Source organism: Scardinius erythrophthalmus (assembly GCF_964197995.2).
Source record: "Scardinius erythrophthalmus genome assembly, chromosome: 11".
NCBI lineage: Eukaryota > Metazoa > Chordata > Actinopteri > Cypriniformes > Leuciscidae > Scardinius > Scardinius erythrophthalmus.
This window is the reverse complement of record NC_138231.1, coordinates 32,620,314-32,641,238: the sequence shown is the minus strand read 5'-3', so window position 1 is coordinate 32,641,238 and position 20,925 is coordinate 32,620,314. Positions and strand designations below refer to the sequence as shown.

Below are 20,925 nucleotides of genomic sequence, written 5' to 3'. Positions count from 1 at the left end.
GTAACGCCCCCTATAGGTGCAACTTTGTGTGCATCCTCAAAATGACTGCGAATAAGGTGTTTGCAACAAGGGAGAGTTGAGGCAGGATTTAGTTGCAGTAGTATCTTTTATTAGCATCAAAAAAACAAAACACAAAGGAGAAACAGGCAAACAATGAGAAGAAAGCAAACCACTGAGAAACCAACAAGAACAATTAAACCTGAGGCCTATAAATGTAAAGTGTAACTGAGGAGGAAAATAAGACACAGGTGTGGAATAATTAATCAAATAATGATGAGTAACATTGACAACAAATGAAAATCAGGAACATTTTAATTAATTTGACAACTTTTTGCCAGCAGCTAGCTTCCCCTAGCTAATTTTGTGAACATTTTTCAGAAAATTCCAAATAGGCCTAGCGGAGAATCTTTATGAAATGAAAATTAAATCGACTCAAAAAATGATTTCTAGCCTTCAAAGGAATGACCCACAACGCAAATCACCTTATTATAGCGCCACCTAGTGTCAGATGTGTGTGTGCCTGAGTAGTGGTGCATGATTGGGACCATCCTGCTAAATTTGGGGTCTCTACAATTTACGGCCTCTGACGCCGATAGGGCTTTTAGGGCAGAAAAATAATGAAGAAGAAAATCTGTACAAACACAATAGGGTTCCATGACCTTCGGTGCTTGGACCCCTAATAATACGCTGAATGCAGGGTTGGACTGGGACAAAAAATCGGCCCTAGCGTTTTGGCCCAGACTGGCCCACTATATGATCACAAACAACACCCATATCTTTGCACGCCCTTGAATATGTATACCAACTCCTATTCCTTAAAACCACGTAGCCTAATGAGTGAGTAGGAACAAGTGAGAGTTAACAGATTAAATAAGTACAAAATTGACAATTATTAATACAGTTGAACTATACTCCACAGTGATGAATCCTAAAACAAGCTAACCTGCATTGGCATGGCAATACCAGTGTTTCTCACAGGATTTTTGGTAAAACTGGTGGGTGGACCTCGGTCCTTCAAGGGGGGTTCGGGGGGCTTGCATACCCTCAGCAAATGTGCAGTTGCGCCCCTGATGTCGTGCAGTCCGCTCATCGAGGATCCGTCCATGGAGCTCCATGAAACTAAACAAGTCCATGCAAGGTGTGGGCCGTTCCATGACGACCATGATATAGTGGTCTGCGTTGTCCTCCCAGTTGTCCTCCCAGGCCAGCAGTTTAATTACCTGAGGAATCCAGTGGCCCTTATTGGCCATCAATGTCAGGCCGATTTTAGTGGGGAGGCGTTTGGGTTGACCAAAAAAAGAACCACCTTGGCCGTCTTAGCGAGTATAGCCCCAAACTATAAAGTTTGAACAAAGCTGTGTATGAATAATTTCTTACATCAGGTCAATGTGAGTCTGCTTAACAAACACGAAATAAATAAAACATAAAATACGAAATTTATAAAATATTGGTTTGCCTATGCCCTTGCTGCATTGAGTCTTAAAGAGACAGGATGTTAATCAAATAAAAAAAGACTCACTGCTCTTGACTAAATAATTAATTAATTAATACTGTGAAGGCTGTGTTTTTATTCTATTATTCAACTTAGGCTGCCCTTGCATCGTCCAAGTGGATTCTGCACTGGTGCTGGTGGTTGAGGAGAGACTCTGACATGATTGTAAAGCGCTTTGGGTGTACAGTAGTACAGGAAATGCGCTATATAATTACTTTATTCGTTCATTCATACATTGCTACACATACGCCTTTGACAGTTACAGATTTGAAAAACAAAAAGGCGGGAAATAAAGAACCCTTCAGAACCATTTCAGAATATGGTTCTTCAGGATGATACAGTTTTAAATATAACTGTTACTAAGTGTAAAGAACCTTTAAAGAACCATCTTTTTTTTAGAGAGTAGGGGAGAGCGGGGCACAACCTAACACTTTTTGACTTTCTCAGTTTGTGTAAATCCACTTGGGGTTCTGGGAATTTCTTTTCCACATTAATTTCACATATGTCTAGTACAATTATGTGGTTTTGTTTCTATAATACAGTGTATACTTTTTTCTTGATTTACCCTGAAATAATGGAAGTAAAATGTGACAACTTGCCCCATAGATATAGGGCATGTTGTAACATGTAAGGGGCACATTGTAACATGACCATATGACAGATTAATATGTTATTTGATTGTATTTATCAATAAAATACAATTATTAACTTTTTCATATAAAATAATAGAATTTAATAATTAAAAATAAATAGATTTTTGAGTTTGACAGCAAAACACAGCTATAGCCAACAGCATAGTTCAAAACAATAATAATGACTCATTTCTGAACATTGACTTTCAGTCTTAGGCTAATTCATCTATTTCCATCATCAATAGATTTTATAAAAGTAAAGAATAGCATAGTTCTAATAGGGTTGTGCCCTACCTGCGCAACTAATTTAAACCCTGCTAGTGTCTTCTGCTGGTTAAATAACAGATATAGCCTAAGATTAAAATAATATCAGATTTGTCGAATTTTAAATTAGGCTAACACAAAAACAGAGATGAAAAATCAACTTCAGTGAGAAATTTACTTTTGCTATGGTTAAATACATGTTCAGTGATATCTTAAAGATTAAAGGTAAAGATTTTTTCATTTTGGAAAAAAAAAAAAAAAAATAATAATAATTCTCTATAAGACCTTGGCCCTGTCCCAAATGGCACACTCCGGACTTGTGGACTTCCTCAGAGTCCACACTTTGGTGACGTCATGTAGTGCAGACCTATAGGGCCCTTGGTGCGAGTCCACGAGGGCGCATTGAGAGGAAGTTTTGGGACAGACTCGATCGTCACGCCGGAAATAATGGTCTGGTTGTTGTTGGACAGGAGAAATCAGGTTTTTGCGCTCCCGACGTCTTATCTCCATGTCAACTACACAGCTTAATTTTACAGTTCTATATTTTTATATTGTGCATGCCACCTGGGCATTAGACAATAGATACATCATGCTTATTTAAAAGATGTGTACAGTTGTAGCTAGCTACATAATAATACATAATGTTCCATTTGAACTAAGATTACAATTTTAACACATAATGAAAATGTGCATGAGTTTCAGATGAATTTACAGGTTTCAATATTCATACTATGTTTACATATGACTCAGTAAAGCCCTGACATTTGGTTCTATTTATTTAATGAATTATAATGTGATCGTATTATTAAACACCCTATTATTATGTTTGAGACATCAACCACTGCTCGATGACCATAATGTTTGTATAAACTGTAGGTAACAACTAGTAAAATATACATCTAGGTAATAAAAACCGTAATATTTTCTTCTCAGCCATGTCAACAATTATCCGTGAGCGAAATCTCCTCCCATCCGTTGTCTGATTGGCCTTTCGCAAGGATTCCTGGGTAGTTAAAGTGCGTGGAGCCTGCATCTATGCGGGCTTCGCGGAAGACTGCTTCAAGGGTACAAAGGGGGCGCTGCTGAGCACACTTCAGAGCGGTAAAATGCTGAATGGGACGGTCTACGCCTCAAACCGGTTCCACGGAGGGCCTAGTGTATGCAGGTTTTCTCTTTTACCTTGAACCAAACTGATTGAGTAGGTCACTAATTGGTTAAGATCTCCCCTCACCTGGTAGTCTAGGTCTTAATTGGGCACTAATTGAAGGGAAAGACCAAAAACTTGCATACACTAGGCCCTCCGTGGAACCGGTTTGAGAACCGAGGATTTACTACATTGGCCATGTTTTTCATATAGTTGGATATAATAATCAATGGAGTTTGTTAAACATGCTTTAAACACCAACATCTTTTCATTTTAAATTCAATTTTTGTAGTAGCCTAGACTGTTCAGATTATAGTCTTTTGGTGCTGACCAGCATAGTAGGCTATAGTTCAAGAAAGAATGAAGTCTACAATGAATCCACAAACACTCTGATCAACCTAAACATAACAGTTGTAATGGGGAGAAAACATATCAGTGAATCTATAATAAAATAATGTTATGATCCTGCATTCCTTTGGTTCTGAACTACATTTCTCCACTTCAGTCCCTTGTGAAGATTGCTGTTGATGTGAGGGAAGAACGTGTGTTACAATCTAAACCTGAAACATACTGAACTTTAATATTTTGAATAATGTACAATTCTGTATGTGGCCATGTTTCTGAAATAATAAAAAAGGAAGACACAAAAAGACTTGGGGTTGTTTGTGTTTCAGGGAATTGATCTGTCATTTTGATAATTAAAATAAGCAATTATTTGGTTTAGTTAACATGCCCTTATATGGTACTTCATTTAGAATCAATGACTTTCACCTGTGTTATATTGACTGAGTAAATTGGCAGGTGCAGAGAAAAATTATGCTTGTCACGAGAGAGGTGGAGCCATTCTGATTTACCTCGGCATAAATTTGGATGGTAGCACCCTAATGCGTCATTGAAACAAGCTGGGCAATAATGGGGTTTTGGCAGGTTAGATTTGGATTGGTGTTTATTCTTGCACTTGGATTTTCTGAAGCACAATGGAAAGCAAGAGCAACAGAACAAGATCTTATGGGTGTTCAATTAAAAGAGCTGTTGCAAGGTCCAGTGGCGAAACTGACGTGGAGTTTTCCAAGTCTACCAGAAGAACCACAGCAGCCAGACGTTTCTTTTGAGTTGCCTTATCCTGTCCCTGCCAACAGTGTAGCTGTTCAGTGTGGAGAGAATTCAGTATATGTGGAAGTGATGAAGGACTTCTTTGGGACTGGGCACCCAGTGTTGTCCTCTGGTTTTACACTGGGAGGCTGTACTCCAACTGGAGAGGATTCTTCTGCTCAAGTGCTGATCTTTGAGTCTGAACTGCATGGATGTAGCGGCACTTCAATGGTAAGGTTCTGTTGTGACAATCATAGGTATTCTGAACTGTCCTTGTGACTGTTCTTCTCTTAACCTTTCTGTTCAGGTGACTGAGGATGAGCTTGTCTATAGGTTCAACATTATCTACACCCCACAAGAGGCTTCATATGGTGTTCCTATTGTCAGGAGCAGTGGTGCGGTGGTTGGTATCGAGTGTCATTATCCAAGGTGAGGATTCAATTAATTCAGGCTCACCGGATGTTCTAACCCTGCCGTTCATGGGCAAGAGATGACCGCTTGTTTAACTCCTACAGAACACATGATGTGAGCAGCAATGCCTTAATGCCCACTTGGATCCCATATGCCTCAACTATGGTTGCAGAGGAAGTCTTTGTCTTCTCTCTCAAGCTCATGACTGGTTGGTGTAGGCTAAACCGATTTGTAGTATGCTTTTGAATAATCTGTGTTAAGACTTTCTCTCTCCCCCTCTCTCTCTCAGATGACTGGAGATTTGAGAGACCTTCTAACCAGTACTTCCTGGGTGACATGATAAATCTTGAAGCATCAGTGCGTTTGTACAGCCATGTTCCCGTCCTTGTGTTTGTGGACAGCTGCGTGGCTACTGCAGTCCCTGATGTTGCTTCTGTCCCCAGATACTCCTTTATTGAGAATAATGGGTAAGAGGTGCTACCTCATGTATCCCAACTTCCAGAAGGGTTGCGTGACGTCTAACTGGGTTCTGTTCACAGGTGCCTGGTTGATGCCAAGCTCACAGGCTCCATGTCTCACTTTATGCCCCGGACTCAAGGTGATAAGCTAGGGTTTCAGTTAGAGGCGTTCAGGTTCCAGCAAGCAGACAGTGGGCTGGTATGTATGTCTTGTAGTTGTGTAACTATTTGTATGATATGCTGCTATGTGTACAAATGATTGTCTCTGCAGGTCTACATCACATGCGTTTTGAAGGTGGCTGCAACCTCTCCAAGTTCTGAACAGAAAGCTTGTTCATTCTCTGCTAATGGGTATGTTGCATGCTAGATTAATGTACAGGTGAATTAGTAGTTTTAACTTAATTGAGGGTTTTTGTCAGGTGGATGTCTGCAGATGGTTCTGACCAGGTGTGTGGCTGCTGTGACACTACTTGTAGCATCAGAAGTGGAAGTGATCAACTGCTTACAGGTTTGGACTAACTCTGATAACTTGTTGTCATGCATGGCTTTAGATCTCACTAATCATTTGTTCCTCAGATCTACGCTGGGAAAGAGCATCTGTTGGCCCCATCAAGGTTAAAGAATATGGCTATGGCCAAAAATAACTGGAAATGTCATGCAACTTCTGGTGATCTTAATAAATGTTAATATTTGTTATTGTTGTCTTTGCTTGCACAAATACGACACTTAAAGATATTTCTTCAGTTTACATGGCTTCTGTTCAGCTATGCACCACAAAAAGCCTATGGCCTATGTGGGGGGGTGGCGTCTTGCTCAAGTCATTTGTGGGGCTAGGCCTATTACAACACTTTCAATAGCATCATATCCTTTATGATGCTTACTGGATGCTTTTGCTTTATTATTGGGGGTTCAAGTGTATGCTGAAACCCTGTTGTAATTGATAGAATTTCCAAGTAAGAACTCAACTTTGAGGGACGGTAGTATACCCACCCTGTCTGTCACCAAGGCTCACCCCCAATCGACCTGATGGTGGTGCCACTGAGATAAACACAATAGGGTTCCATAAAAAAAACAATCATAGTATGAAATTCAATTATATTTTGTTTTATAAGCTATTATTTTTTTTTTTTAAATCTCATAGATATCCTTGACCAGGATGTCCTGCTCTGGCTGTTACTAATTTTAAAGAACCATCTTTTTTTTTTTTAGAGTAGGGGAGAGTGGGGCACAACCTGACACTTTTGACTTTGTTAGTTTGTGTAAATCCACTTGGGTTCTGGGAATTTCTCTTCCACATTAATTTCACACATGTCTAGTACAATTATGTGGTTTCGTTTCTTTAATACAAAGTATACTTTTTTTTTTTTGGATTTACCCTGAAATAATGGAAATAAAATGTGACAATTTGCCCCATAGATAGGGCAGGTTGTAACATGTGAGGGGCACATTGTAACATGACCATATGACAAATTAAAATGTTATTTGATCTAATAAAAAAATACAAGACAAACTAAAATATTTTATCAAAATACATTTATTATCGTTTTCATATAAAATAATGGGATTTAATAATTAAAAATAAACATATTTTTGAGTTTGACAGCAAAACAGAGCTATACAGCATGTTTCAAAACAATAATTAATCATTTCTGAACATTGACTTTCAGTCTTAATTCATCTATTTTCATCCATCATCAATAGATTTTATAACAGATATAAAATTAAAATATCAGATTTGTCGAATTTTAAATTAACACAAAAACAGAGATAAATCTACTTTAGTGAGAAATTTACCTTTGCTATGGGTAAATAAATGTTCTGTGATATCTTAAAGATTAAAGGTAAAGATTTTTTTAATTTTGAAAAAAAAAAAAAATTCTCTACAGTGTTGATATGGTAACTAGTAAATACACCAAGTTTTGTCATGCAAGCATGCGTGTAAAGTTTTAAACCATGTGTGTTACAACTAGCTCCGCTCACCCCATGTATGAATGTGTGTATATGTAATCTGGATTTACTACATTGGCCATGTTTTTCAAATAGTTGGATATAATAATCAATGGAGTTTGTTAAACATGCTTTAAACACCAACATCTTTTCATTTTAAATTCAATTTTTGTAGTAGCCTAGACTGTTCAGATTATAGTCTTTTGGTGCTGACTTCCATATGTGGAAGTGATGAAGGACTTCTTTGGGACTGGGCACCCAGTGTTGTCCTCTGGTTTTACACTGGGAGGCTGTACTCCAACTGGAGAGGATTCTTCTGCTCAAGTGCTGATCTTTGAGTCTGAACTGCATGGATGTAGCGGCACTTCAATGGTAAGGTTCTGTTGTGACAATCATAGGTATTCTGAACTGTCCTTGTGACTGTTCTTCTCTTAACCTTTCTGTTCAGGTGACTGAGGATGAGCTTGTCTATAGGTTCAACATTATCTACACCCCACAAGAGGCTTCATATGGTGTTCCTATTGTCAGGAGCAGTGGTGCGGTGGTTGGTATCGAGTGTCATTATCCAAGGTGAGGATTCAATTAATTCAGGCTCACCGGATGTTCTAACCCTGCCGTTCATGGGCAAGAGATGACCGCTTGTTTAACTCCTACAGAACACATGATGTGAGCAGCAATGCCTTAATGCCCACTTGGATCCCATATGCCTCAACTATGGTTGCAGAGGAAGTCTTTGTCTTCTCTCTCAAGCTCATGACTGGTTGGTGTAGGCTAAACTGATTTGTAGTATGCTTTTGAATGATCTGTTAAGACTTTCTCTCTCTCTCTCTCTCTCTCTCTCTCTCTCTCTCTCTCTCTCAGATGACTGGAGATTTGAGAGACCTTCTAACCAGTACTTCCTGGGTGACATGATAAATCTTGAAGCATCAGTGCGTTTGTACAACCATGTTCCCGTCCTTGTGTTTGTGGACAGCTGCGTGGCTACTGCAGTCCCTGATGTTGCTTCTGTCCCCAGATACTCCTTTATTGAGAATAATGGGTAAGAGGTGCTACCTCATGTATCCCAACTTCCAGAAGGGTTGCGTGACTTCTAACTGGGTTCTGTTCACAGGTGCCTGGTTGATGCCAAGCTCACAGGCTCCATGTCTCACTTTATGCCCCGGACTCAAGGTGATAAGCTAGGGTTTCAGTTAGAGGCGTTCAGGTTCCAGCAAGCAGACAGTGGGCTGGTATGTATGTCTTGTAGTTGTGTAACTATTTGTATGATATGCTGCTATGTGTACAAATGATTGTCTCTGCAGGTCTACATCACATGCGTTTTGAAGGTGGCTGCAACCTCTCCAAGTTCTGAACAGAAAGCTTGTTCATTCTCTGCTAATGGGTATGTTGCATGCTAGATTAGTGTACAGGTGAATTAGTAGTTTTAACTTAATTGAGGGTTTTTGTCAGGTGGATGTCTGCAGATGGTTCTGACCAGGTGTGTGGCTGCTGTGACACTACTTGTAGCATCAGAAGTGGAAGTGATCAACTGCTTACAGGTTTGGACTAACTCTGATAACTTGTTGTCATGCATGGCTTTAGATCTCACTAATCATTTGTTCCTCAGATCTACGTTGGGAAAGAGCATCTGTTGGCCCCATCAAGGTTAAAGAATATGGCTATGGCCAAAAATAACTGGAAATGTCATGCAACTTCTGGTGATCTTAATAAATGTTAATATTTGTTATTGTTGTCTTTGCTTGCACAAATACGACACTTAAAGATATTTCTTCAGTTTACATGGCTTCTGTTCAGCTATGCACCACAAAAAGCCTATGGCCTATGTGGGGGGGTGGCGTCTTGCTCAAGTCATTTGTGGGGCTAGGCCTATTACAACACTTTCAATAGCATCATATCCTTTATGATGCTTACTGGATGCTTTTGCTTTATTATTGGGGGTTCAAGTGTATGCTGAAACCCTGTTGTAATTGATAGAATTTCCAAGTAAGAACTCAACTTTGAGGGACGGTAGTATACCCACCCTGTCTGTCACCAAGGCTCACCCCCAATCGACCTGATGGTGGTGCCACTGAGATAAACACAATAGGGTTCCATAAAAAAAACAATCATAGTATGAAATTCAATTATATTTTGTTTTATAAGCTATTATTTTTTTTTTTTAAATCTCATAGATATCCTTGACCAGGATGTCCTGCTCTGGCTGTTACTAATTTTAAAGAACCATCTTTTTTTTTTTTAGAGTAGGGGAGAGTGGGGCACAACCTGACACTTTTGACTTTGTTAGTTTGTGTAAATCCACTTGGGTTCTGGGAATTTCTCTTCCACATTAATTTCACACATGTCTAGTACAATTATGTGGTTTCGTTTCTTTAATACAAAGTATACTTTTTTTTTTTGGATTTACCCTGAAATAATGGAAATAAAATGTGACAATTTGCCCCATAGATAGGGCAGGTTGTAACATGTGAGGGGCACATTGTAACATGACCATATGACAAATTAAAATGTTATTTGATCTAATAAAAAAATACAAGACAAACTAAAATATTTTATCAAAATACATTTATTATCGTTTTCATATAAAATAATGGGATTTAATAATTAAAAATAAACATATTTTTGAGTTTGACAGCAAAACAGAGCTATACAGCATGTTTCAAAACAATAATTAATCATTTCTGAACATTGACTTTCAGTCTTAATTCATCTATTTTCATCCATCATCAATAGATTTTATAACAGATATAAAATTAAAATATCAGATTTGTCGAATTTTAAATTAACACAAAAACAGAGATAAATCTACTTTAGTGAGAAATTTACCTTTGCTATGGGTAAATAAATGTTCTGTGATATCTTAAAGATTAAAGGTAAAGATTTTTTTAATTTTGAAAAAAAAAAAAAATTCTCTACAGTGTTGATATGGTAACTAGTAAATACACCAAGTTTTGTCATGCAAGCATGCGTGTAAAGTTTTAAACCATGTGTGTTACAACTAGCTCCGCTCACCCCATGTATGAATGTGTGTATATGTAATCTGGATTTACTACATTGGCCATGTTTTTCAAATAGTTGGATATAATAATCAATGGAGTTTGTTAAACATGCTTTAAACACCAACATCTTTTCATTTTAAATTCAATTTTTGTAGTAGCCTAGACTGTTCAGATTATAGTCTTTTGGTGCTGACCAGCATAGTAGGCTATAGTTCAAGAAAGAATGAAGTCTACAATGAATCCACAAACACTCTGATCAACCTAAACATAACAGTTGTAATGGGGAGAAAACATTTCAGTGAATCTATAATAAAATAATGTTATGATCCTGCATTCCTTTGGTTCTGAACTAAATTTCTCCACTTCAGTCCCTTGTGAAGATTGCTGTTGATGTGAGGGAAGAACGTGTGTTACAATCTAAACCTGAAACATACTGAACTTTAATATTTTGAATAATGTACAATTCTGTCTGTGGCCATGTTTCTGAAATAATAAAAAAGGAAGACACAAAAAGACTTGGGGTTGTTTGTGTTTCAGGGAATTGATCTGTCATTTTGATAATTAAAATAAGCAATTATTTGGTTTAGTTAACATGCCCTTATATGGTACTTCATTTAGAATCAATGACTTTCACCTGTGTTATATTGAATGAGTAAATTGGCAGGTGCAGAGAAAAATTATGCTTGTCACGAGAGAGGTGGAGCCATTCTGATTTACATCGGCATAAATTTGGATGGTAGCACCCTAATGCGTCATTGAAACAAGCTGGGCAATAATGGGGTTTTGGCAGGTTGGATTTGGATTGGTGTTTATTCTTGCACTTGGATTTTCTGAAGCACAATGGAAAGCAAGAGCAACAGAACAAGATCTTATGGGTGTTCAATTAAAAGAGCTGTTGCAGGGTCCAGTGGCGAAACTGACGTGGAGTTTTCCAAGTCTACCAGAAGAACCACAGCAGCCAGACGTTCCTTTTGAGTTGCCTTATCCTGTCCCTGCCAACAGTGTAGCTGTTCAGTGTGGAGAGAATTCAGTATATGTGGAAGTGATGAAGGACTTCTTTGGGACTGGGCACCCAGTGTTGTCCTCTGGTTTTACACTGGGAGGCTGTACTCCAACTGGAGAGGATTCTTCTGCTCAAGTGCTGATCTTTGAGTCTGAACTGCATGGATGTAGCGGCACTTCAATGGTAAGGTTCTGTTGTGACAATCATAGGTATTCTGAACTGTCCTTGTGACTGTTCTTCTCTTAACCTTTCTGTTCAGGTGACTGAGGATGAGCTTGTCTATAGGTTCAACATTATCTACACCCCACAAGAGGCTTCATATGGTGTTCCTATTGTCAGGAGCAGTGGTGCGGTGGTTGGTATCGAGTGTCATTATCCAAGGTGAGGATTCAATTAATTCAGGCTCACCGGATGTTCTAACCCTGCCGTTCATGGGCAAGAGATGACTGCTTGTTTAACTCCTACAGAACACATGATGTGAGCAGCAATGCCTTAATGCCCACTTGGATCCCATATGCCTCAACTATGGTTGCAGAGGAAGTCTTTGTCTTCTCTCTCAAGCTCATGACTGGTTGGTGTAGGCTAAACCGATTTGTAGTATGCTTTTGAATAATCTGTGTTAAGACTTTCTCTCTCTCTCTCTCTCTCTCTCTCTCTCAGATGACTGGAGATTTGAGAGACCTTCTAACCAGTACTTCCTGGGTGACATGATAAATCTTGAAGCATCAGTGCGTTTGTACAGCCATGTTCCCGTCCTTGTGTTTGTGGACAGCTGCGTGGCTACTGCAGTCCCTGATGTTGCTTCTGTCCCCAGATACTCCTTTATTGAGAATAATGGGTAAGAGGTGCTACCTCATGTATCCCAACTTCCAGAAGGGTTGCGTGACTTCTAACTGGGTTCTGTTCACAGGTGCCTGGTTGATGCCAAGCTCACAGGCTCCATGTCTCACTTTATGCCCCGGACTCAAGGTGATAAGCTAGGGTTTCAGTTAGAGGCGTTCAGGTTCCAGCAAGCAGACAGTGGGCTGGTATGTATGTCTTGTAGTTGTGTAACTATTTGTATGATATGCTGCTATGTGTACAAATGATTGTCTCTGCAGGTCTACATCACATGCGTTTTGAAGGTGGCTGCAACCTCTCCAAGTTCTGAACAGAAAGCTTGTTCATTCTCTGCTAATGGGTATGTTGCATGCTAGATTAGTGTACAGGTGAATTATTAGTTTTAACTTAATTGAGGGTTTGTTTTGTCAGGTGGATGTCTGCAGATGGTTCTGACCAGGTGTGTGGCTGCTGTGACACTACTTGTAGCATCAGAAGTGGAAGTGATCAACTGCTTACAGGTTTGGACTAACTCTGATAACTTGTTGTCATGCATGGCTTTAGATCTCACTAATCATTTGTTCCTCAGATCTACGTTGGGAAAGAGCATCTGTTGGCCCCATCAAGGTTAAAGAATATGGCTATGGCCAAAAATAACTGGAAATGTCATGCAACTTCTGGTGATCTTAATAAATGTTAATATTTGTTATTGTTGTCTTTGCTTGCACAAATACGACACTTAAAGATATTTCTTCAGTTTACATGGCTTCTGTTCAGCTATGCACCACAAAAAGCCTATGGCCTATGTGGGGGGGTGGCGTCTTGCTCAAGTCATTTGTGGGGCTAGGCCTATTACAACACTAAGGGCCTTTCAATAGCATCATATCCTTTCTGATGCTTACTGGATGCTTTTGCTTTATTTTTGGGTGTTCAAGTGTATGCTGAAACCCTGTTGTAACTGATAGAATTTCCAAGTAAGAACTCAAAACTTTGAGGGATGGTAGTATACCCACCCTGTCTGTCACCAAGGCTCACCCCCAATCGACCTGATGGTGGTGCCACTGAGAAACACAATAGGGTTCCATAAAAGAAAAAAATCATAGTATGAAATTATATTTTGTTTTATAAGCTTTTTTTTTTTTTTTTTTACCTCATAGATATCCTTGACCAGGATGTCCTGCTCTGGCTGTTACTAAGTTTAAAGAACCATTTTTTTTTTTTTAGAGAGTAGGGGAGAGTGGGGCACAACCTGACACTTTTGACTTTGTTAGTTTGTGTAAATCCACTTGGGTTCTGGGAATTTCTTTTCCACATTAATTTCACACATGTCTAGTACAATTATGTGGTTTTGTTTCTTTAATACAGTGTATACTTTTTTTTTTTTTTGGATTTACCCTGAAATAATGGAAATAAAATGTGACAACTTGCCCCATAGATAGGGCAGGTTGTAACGACCATATGACAAATTTAAATGTTATTTGATCTAATAAAAAAAATACAAGACAAACTAAAATATTTTATCAAAATACATTTATTATCGTTTTCATATAGAATAATGGGATTTAATAATTAAAAATAAACAGATTTTTGAGTTTGACAGCAAAACAGAGCTATACAGCATGTTTCAAAATAATTAACCATTTCTGAACATTGACTTTCAGTCTTAATTCATCTATTTACATCCATCATCAATAGATTTTATAACAGATATAAGATTAAAATATCAGATTTGTCGAATTTTAAATTAACACAAAAACAGAGATAAAAAATCTACTTCAGTGAGAAATTTACTTTTGCTATGGGTAAATAAATGTTCTGTGATATCTTAAAGATTAAAGGTAAAGATTTTTTAATTTTGAAAAAAAAAATTCTCTACAGTGTTGATATGGTAACTAGTAAATACACCAAGTTTTGTCATGCAAGCATGCGTGTAAAGTTTTAAACCATGTGTGTTACAACTATAGCTCCGCTCACCCCATCTATGAATGTGTGTATATGTAATCTGGATTTACTACATTGGCCATGTTTTTCAAATAGTTGGATATAAAAATCAATGGAGTTTGTTAAACATGCTTTAAACACCAACATTTTTTTATTTTAAATTCATTTTTTGTAGTAGCCTAGACTGTTCAGATTATAGTCTTTTGGTGCTGACCAGCATAGTAGGCTATAGTTCAAGAAAGAATGAAGTCTACAATGAATCCACAAACACTCTGATCAACCTAAACATAACAGTTGTAATGGGGAGAAAACATTTCAGTGAATCTATAATAAAATAATGTTATATGATCCTGCATTCCTTTGGTTCTGAACTAAATTTCTCCACTTCAGTCCCTTGTGAAGATTGCTGTTGATGTGAGGGAAGAACGTGTGTTACAATCTAAACCTGAAACATACTGAACTTATTATTTTGAATAATGTACAATTCTGTCTGTGGCCATGTTTCTGAAATAATAAAAAAGGAAGACACAAAAAGACTTGGGGTTGTTTGTGTTTCAGGGAATTGATCTGTCATTTTGATAATTAAAATAAGCAATTATTTGGTTTAGTTAACATGCCCTTATATGGTACTTCATTTAGAATCAATGACTTTCACCTGTGTTATATTGAATGAGTAAATTGGCAGGTGCAGAGAAAAATTATGCTTGTCACGAGAGAGGTGGAGCCATTCTGATTTACATCGGCATAAATTTGGATGGTAGCACCCTAATGCGTCATTGAAACAAGCTGGGCAATAATGGGGTTTTGGCAGGTTGGATTTGGATTGGTGTTTATTCTTGCACTTGGATTTTCTGAAGCACAATGGAAAGCAAGAGCAACAGAACAAGATCTTATGGGTGTTCAATTAAAAGAGCTGTTGCAGGGTCCAGTGGCGAAACTGACGTGGAGTTTTCCAAGTCTACCAGAAGAACCACAGCAGCCAGACGTTTCTTTTGAGTTGCCTTATCCTGTCCCTGCCAACAGTGTAGCTGTTCAGTGTGGAGAGAATTCAGTATATGTGGAAGTGATGAAGGACTTCTTTGGGACTGGGCACCCAGTGTTGTCCTCTGGTTTTACACTGGGAGGCTGTACTCCAACTGGAGAGGATTCTTCTGCTCAAGTGCTGATCTTTGAGTCTGAACTGCATGGATGTAGCGGCACTTCAATGGTAAGGTTCTGTTGTGACAATCATAGGTATTCTGAACTGTCCTTGTGACTGTTCTTCTCTTAACCTTTCTGTTCAGGTGACTGAGGATGAGCTTGTCTATAGGTTCAACATTATCTACACCCCACAAGAGGCTTCATATGGTGTTCCTATTGTCAGGAGCAGTGGTGCGGTGGTTGGTATCGAGTGTCATTATCCAAGGTGAGGATTCAATTAATTCAGGCTCACCGGATGTTCTAACCCTGCCGTTCATGGGCAAGAGATGACTGCTTGTTTAACTCCTACAGAACACATGATGTGAGCAGCAATGCCTTAATGCCCACTTGGATCCCATATGCCTCAACTATGGTTGCAGAGGAAGTCTTTGTCTTCTCTCTCAAGCTCATGACTGGTTGGTGTAGGCTAAACCGATTTGTAGTATGCTTTTGAATAATCTGTGTTAAGACTTTCTCTCTCTCTCTCTCTCTCTCTCTCAGATGACTGGAGATTTGAGAGACCTTCTAACCAGTACTTCCTGGGTGACATGATAAATCTTGAAGCATCAGTGCGTTTGTACAGCCATGTTCCCGTCCTTGTGTTTGTGGACAGCTGCGTGGCTACTGCAGTCCCTGATGTTGCTTCTGTCCCCAGATACTCCTTTATTGAGAATAATGGGTAAGAGGTGCTACCTCATGTATCCCAACTTCCAGAAGGGTTGCGTGACGTCTAACTGGGTTCTGTTCACAGGTGCCTGGTTGATGCCAAGCTCACAGGCTCCATGTCTCACTTTATGCCCCGGACTCAAGGTGATAAGCTGGGGTTTCAGTTAGAGGCGTTCAGGTTCCAGCAAGCAGACAGTGGGCTGGTATGTATGTCTTGTAGTTGTGTAACTATTTGTATGATATGCTGCTATGTGTACTAGGGCTGAACGATATGGACAAAATTTCATATCTCGATTTTCATGCCAGATATCTCGATATCGATACAATACGATATGACTACGTAAGTACTAAAAAAACAATACATTTAGAGTTTGTAAAATACACACTGATGTCTATGGAAGAGGTAATAATAATCCTTTCCATTATAATTCGACACGTTTTATTCATATCAGATACACATTGTGTAAGTAACTTCAATGTTTACTCTATTCTATTCCCAGTTCACCAGCCACTTACTTTTCAGTATTTCGGGAGAAGTGGATGAATTCACGTGTTGTAAACATAGAGGTTGTAAATCCAACAGATCCGATTCTCTGAACTGCGTCTGCGGCACAAACTAACACGGCGGCGCCCATCGCGCATACAGCTCAACTAAAGCGATCGTTATAAAGGTGTTTAAACAACAATATACTTCCACTTGCATGTATTTGACAATCGGAATATCAGATATTTCATGCCATAGCTAACACATTTGTGAATATTCTGAATAAAAAAGGAAAAATGACATAAAAGCAGATCATCATTCATTCAGCGCTGTTGCTGCTGCGGTGTGTCACGTGACAAGCAATGACGCGTCACCATGGAAACGCCGCCCCCCCCTCTCTCAATATAGTTCCCACGTCCCTGGTAGTGTGCGCGCGCTGGCTTTAGCGGTGCATTCAAGGACATTTGTAAAACTGATGTTTGTTGTGACTGCCAGAGTTGTATGCAGGGCGAGCGCGGAGAGGGAAAATCTATATCGTCTATATCGTTGCTTTTTTCGATATTAATATCTTGAAAGTTCATATCTCGATATAGATACGATAACGATATATCGTTCAGCCCTAATGTGTACAAATGATTGTCTCTGCAGGTCTACATCACATGCGTTTTGAAGGTGGCTGCAACCTCTCCAAGTTCTGAACAGAAAGCTTGTTCATTCTCTGCTAATGGGTATGTTGCATGCTAGATTAATGTACAGGTGAATTAGTAGTTTTAACTTAATTGAGGGTTTGTTTTGTCAGGTGGATGTCTGCAGATGGTTCTGACCAGGTGTGTGGCTGCTGTGACACTACTTGTAGCATCAGAAGTGGAAGTGATCAACTGCTTACAGGTTTGGACTAACACTGATAACTTGTTGTCATGCATGGCTTTAGATCTCACTAATCACTTGTTCCTCAGATCTACGCTGGGAAAGAGCATCTGTTGGCCCCATCAAGGTTAAAGAATATGGCTATGGCCAAAAATAACTGGAAATGTCATGCGACTTCTGGGGATTATTAATAAATGTTGTTAAAATATTTGTTTTTGTTGTCTTTTACTTGCACAAATACGACACTTAGCCATTTATTCAGTTGCATGGTTTCTGTTCAGCTATGCACCACCTATTTCTACTGGCCTATGTGGGGGGTGGTGTATTGCTCAAGTCATTTGTGGGGGTAGGCCTATTACAACACTAAGGGCACTTCAATAGCACAATATCCTTTCTGGTGCTTACTGGATGCTTTTGCTTTATTATTGGGGGTTCAAGTGTGTATGCTGAAACCCTGTTGTAATTGATAGAATTTCCAAGTAAGAACTCAAAACTTTGAGGGATGGTAGTATACCCACCCTGTCTGTCACCAAGGCTCACCCCAATCAACCTGGTGGTGCCACTGAGATAAAGTATGTAATGGCTCAGAACTCAAACCATTTGTCACAGGTTCAAGTGTCTTATATCATTGGAATGCTTGACAAAGCATATAGGAATTGTCTTTTTTTTTTTTTTCTCAAGAAATTCTACTTTGAGGTAGTCCTAGGTTTTTGCCTGAACAGAACTGAATCTGTGCAGAAAGATTCTCTGGAGTCTGGTTGTGAAAAATGATTTGTTCAAGGTGCTGATATACTTTCTATGAGGACATTCGCACATCTCGAAATACATGGCTGTCGGCCAATGAATTTTGAGCTGTCAGACTTTGGCTGCATCTAAAATCGCATACTCTGAGTAGGTAATTATTTGAATAAGTAATTACTTCACAACCTCTAAAAAAGTACTTTCTATACTGTTAAAGGTGCTGTATGTATTTTTTTGACCATTCTAAAGCATAAAAATACCATATTGTTTCAGATATTTAGGAAACATGCTAAGTTTACATACCTGTTTCTCTGCTACAGCCAATTATTCTACTTTGAAATGTGCGTTTCGGGAATGTCTGTTTTCGTTTTCGTCTGTGTGATTCCGCCCACTGCCAATTTACCCAGTAGTATTTCAACACCCCAGGCAGCCAGTTGCCATAAAACACCGTCCTTGTGTCCATTATTATGCATTAATATGAGGAGAGTTCTCTGTGACTGCAGATCAACGTGCTCCTGCATATCTCTCCGATATGGTAGGACATGAAATTAAATTAAACGTGGAGGATTTTAACTGTAACAAGATGATTGCCAGGCCAGTTTACTGTGAAAGGATGCAACAGAGCAACCGTTAAAGACGCAATTGTGTGACGTGTTAGTATGTCCTAAAGCTTGTCTACTTTTTTTGCTACAGTACACACTCAAAAGTAGGCTATCTACTTTTTCTTCACAAAAAGAGTACGTACTTTTAGGGCCTAGTATAAATAGGTGAATTGAGACACAGCAAGTGTATTGCAGCTATGGAAGCCAGCAAACGAGCCGGGTCAAAGATCCCAGATTCTACGTGACCTAAAAATCCACGGCATCCATAATAAGCTCTATGAGCAGACACATATTAAAACGCGGATAAATAGCAGCTCATCAACACAGTGTAAGGCTCGACCTCTTGTATTGTGAACTGCACTTATTCCTATTACGCAATCTGGCAACCCTTGTGAGCGTTGAGTCTGAGTCTGAGTCTGAGTCTGAGGAGGGGGTGGGGGAACAATCTCTCAATATTTTGAATTTTTTAAATTTGAATATTTTGGATTTGGACTGCAGTACCCTTTTCAACCACTAGCTGTCAATATTACATACTGCACCTTTAAAGGGGTCATATAATGTCATTTTTGTACAAGCTAATATGATTCTTTAGGGTCTAAATTAAAAGTTTGTAACATACTTTAATTAAAGATTCTCATTAGTATTGTAAGAAAACACTCATTTTACTAGCCTGGTTAAAACCAGACCCTTCTCAGTTGGAACTGAGTGAAGGGTCTGGGGAAGCTATGTAGACGAATCATTTCCAAAGGGGCGTCACCAACCGACGTAGCTCAGCTTGATTGACAGGTGATCTGACCAATCATACTTCGCCATCCGCCATTTTGTCCGACAAAGCAGTCAGGAGAGTAGATTAACATAGGAGGATTTGAACTTGAAAAACGGAGTGTACTGACGCCTTTCCGTGGTTAAAACAACATACCTTCTTATGTTTGTTCATGTTTATTTGAGGCTCTAAATTAACTAGAAGGAAGAGATGATCGGTTCACAAGAATAGCTTTAACTGATGCTCTACAGCGATCTGTCACGGCACATTAGAGCAACAAAACGGTATTTATTGTTTAAATTTCTATTAAAAAAATTACCAAATTTGAAAGCTGAGACTTTGTTTAATATGTTTAATATCAAACGTAACCGAAAAGTAGCCTGCTCTGTCCTGTCTGTCAGCGTGTTGTCAGTCTCCTCTCTGCTCCGCAATGTATTTTTCACTGCGTGAGAACTCCTTCAGTGTCGCTGCGCTGTCGTCATCATGTAAATCCCTCCCCAAACGTTTCTGATTGGTGCCGCGATTTCGGCGGCACAGTAATGAGTTTGAATGGGCTCTTCTCCAGACTATCCTGAAGAGAGAATTGAAATTCGCCGGAAGTAGTCTGGGTTTTCCCAGGCTATCATTTTACCTGGTCAAAAACAGCTCTGTTTTCAGCACGCCGTTTGAGTGCACGTGTCTTTAAATGATAATGAGCTTTGCTCACCCCGCCCCTCTGTTCTGTACGTACACGTTTGTAACAAAATAACACAATAATAACCATAACGCGTTGTTTATTATAAACATGGGATTATGAATTATATTGAGAATGTCATACATAGAAAACATGCCGTAATGTACAGAGTGTAAAAATAGCTGCATTCATCGTGAAGCGTGCAGCAAGCGATTTGCAAAGATTAATATAAAGATTAATATAAAGGTTATAAAATGTTACACTCACTCACTTCTTCCGGAAGTGCAGCAGGAACACGAATAGTTGGTACCGATCCTTTTTTCAGAAGCAGCTTCTTAGCAAAACCAGCTTTATACTGATCCTCGTTTTGTAAAGCAGCCTGGTGAAATGATTCGCGCACACATGAAAGCGTTGACGTTGATCGCGGGGAATTCCCTTCAAAAACAAACTCAGCCACTGCGTCTTCAGCTGTAAGGACTTAGGAACATCAAAATGATGCTGTGTTCGTTATTACACCCAAGAACACCACAATCGAGAGTTCGAGACGCCAGTCTACTCAGTGCTCCAGTTATCAGCAATGAAAGCGCCGGTTGGCGCGGGCTATGATTGACAGCTCGCTCGCGAGGGCGGGTCTGTGTTGAAACGCTGCTGTCAATCAACCATTGTGGGAGGGCGTCGATTTTGTGACATCACAAAATCGAACAGCTTGATTCAGGAGAGGGGGAAACATATAAGAAAGAAGATTTAAAAA

At 39.2% G+C, this 20,925-nt stretch overlaps 4 protein-coding genes across 4 annotated transcripts; all 4 read left to right on the top strand.

Annotated features, from left to right (window-relative positions):
- The first annotated feature begins 4,337 nt into the window (after positions 1–4,337).
- Positions 4,338–6,186, top strand: LOC308698340 (zona pellucida sperm-binding protein 3-like). Its single transcript, XM_081378333.1, has 8 exons — positions 4,338–4,855; positions 4,932–5,053; positions 5,140–5,243; positions 5,325–5,502; positions 5,575–5,692; positions 5,765–5,844; positions 5,913–6,001; positions 6,070–6,186. The coding sequence occupies exons 1-8, from the start codon at positions 4,445–4,447 to the stop codon at positions 6,135–6,137; spliced, it is 1,170 nt and encodes a 389-aa protein (XP_081234459.1). The 5' UTR covers positions 4,338–4,444; the 3' UTR covers positions 6,138–6,186.
- Positions 6,187–7,425: 1,239 nt separating this feature from the next.
- On the top strand, positions 7,426–9,164 carry LOC308698074 (zona pellucida sperm-binding protein 3-like). Its single transcript, XM_081377914.1, has 8 exons — positions 7,426–7,812; positions 7,889–8,010; positions 8,097–8,200; positions 8,302–8,479; positions 8,552–8,669; positions 8,742–8,821; positions 8,890–8,978; positions 9,047–9,164. Exons 1-8 carry the CDS (start codon positions 7,672–7,674, stop codon positions 9,112–9,114), a joined length of 900 nt encoding a protein of 299 aa, XP_081234040.1. The 5' UTR covers positions 7,426–7,671; the 3' UTR covers positions 9,115–9,164.
- Positions 9,165–11,115: 1,951 nt separating this feature from the next.
- Positions 11,116–12,965, top strand: LOC308698338 (zona pellucida sperm-binding protein 3-like). Its single transcript, XM_081378331.1, has 8 exons — positions 11,116–11,622; positions 11,699–11,820; positions 11,907–12,010; positions 12,100–12,277; positions 12,350–12,467; positions 12,540–12,619; positions 12,691–12,779; positions 12,848–12,965. The coding sequence occupies exons 1-8, from the start codon at positions 11,212–11,214 to the stop codon at positions 12,913–12,915; spliced, it is 1,170 nt and encodes a 389-aa protein (XP_081234457.1). The 5' UTR covers positions 11,116–11,211; the 3' UTR covers positions 12,916–12,965.
- Positions 12,966–14,899: 1,934 nt separating this feature from the next.
- On the top strand, positions 14,900–17,603 carry LOC308698674 (zona pellucida sperm-binding protein 3-like). The gene is made up of 8 exons (XM_081378927.1): positions 14,900–15,406; positions 15,483–15,604; positions 15,691–15,794; positions 15,880–16,057; positions 16,130–16,247; positions 17,177–17,256; positions 17,328–17,416; positions 17,485–17,603. Exons 1-8 carry the CDS (start codon positions 14,996–14,998, stop codon positions 17,550–17,552), a joined length of 1,170 nt encoding a protein of 389 aa, XP_081235053.1. The 5' UTR covers positions 14,900–14,995; the 3' UTR covers positions 17,553–17,603.
- Positions 17,604–20,925: the final 3,322 nt, after the last annotated feature.

Excerpts from the sequence above, each read along its gene's own strand:
- LOC308698340 (XM_081378333.1), top strand. The coding sequence starts at position 4,445 with ATGGGGTTTTGGCAGGTTAGATTTGGATTGGTGTTTATTCTTGCACTT. Across the intron at positions 4,856-4,931 it reads GATGTAGCGGCACTTCAATG|GTGACTGAGGATGAGCTTGT; the intron begins GTAAGGTTCTGT and ends CTTTCTGTTCAG. Across the intron at positions 6,002-6,069 it reads AAGTGATCAACTGCTTACAG|ATCTACGCTGGGAAAGAGCA; the intron begins GTTTGGACTAAC and ends TTTGTTCCTCAG.
- LOC308698074 (XM_081377914.1), top strand. The coding sequence starts at position 7,672 with ATGAAGGACTTCTTTGGGACTGGGCACCCAGTGTTGTCCTCTGGTTTT. Across the intron at positions 7,813-7,888 it reads GATGTAGCGGCACTTCAATG|GTGACTGAGGATGAGCTTGT; the intron begins GTAAGGTTCTGT and ends CTTTCTGTTCAG. Across the intron at positions 8,480-8,551 it reads TCCTTTATTGAGAATAATGG|GTGCCTGGTTGATGCCAAGC; the intron begins GTAAGAGGTGCT and ends TTCTGTTCACAG.
- LOC308698338 (XM_081378331.1), top strand. The coding sequence starts at position 11,212 with ATGGGGTTTTGGCAGGTTGGATTTGGATTGGTGTTTATTCTTGCACTT. Across the intron at positions 11,821-11,906 it reads ATCGAGTGTCATTATCCAAG|AACACATGATGTGAGCAGCA; the intron begins GTGAGGATTCAA and ends TAACTCCTACAG. Across the intron at positions 12,620-12,690 it reads TGTTCATTCTCTGCTAATGG|GTGGATGTCTGCAGATGGTT; the intron begins GTATGTTGCATG and ends TTGTTTTGTCAG.
- LOC308698674 (XM_081378927.1), top strand. The coding sequence starts at position 14,996 with ATGGGGTTTTGGCAGGTTGGATTTGGATTGGTGTTTATTCTTGCACTT. Across the intron at positions 15,605-15,690 it reads ATCGAGTGTCATTATCCAAG|AACACATGATGTGAGCAGCA; the intron begins GTGAGGATTCAA and ends TAACTCCTACAG. Across the intron at positions 17,417-17,484 it reads AAGTGATCAACTGCTTACAG|ATCTACGCTGGGAAAGAGCA; the intron begins GTTTGGACTAAC and ends CTTGTTCCTCAG.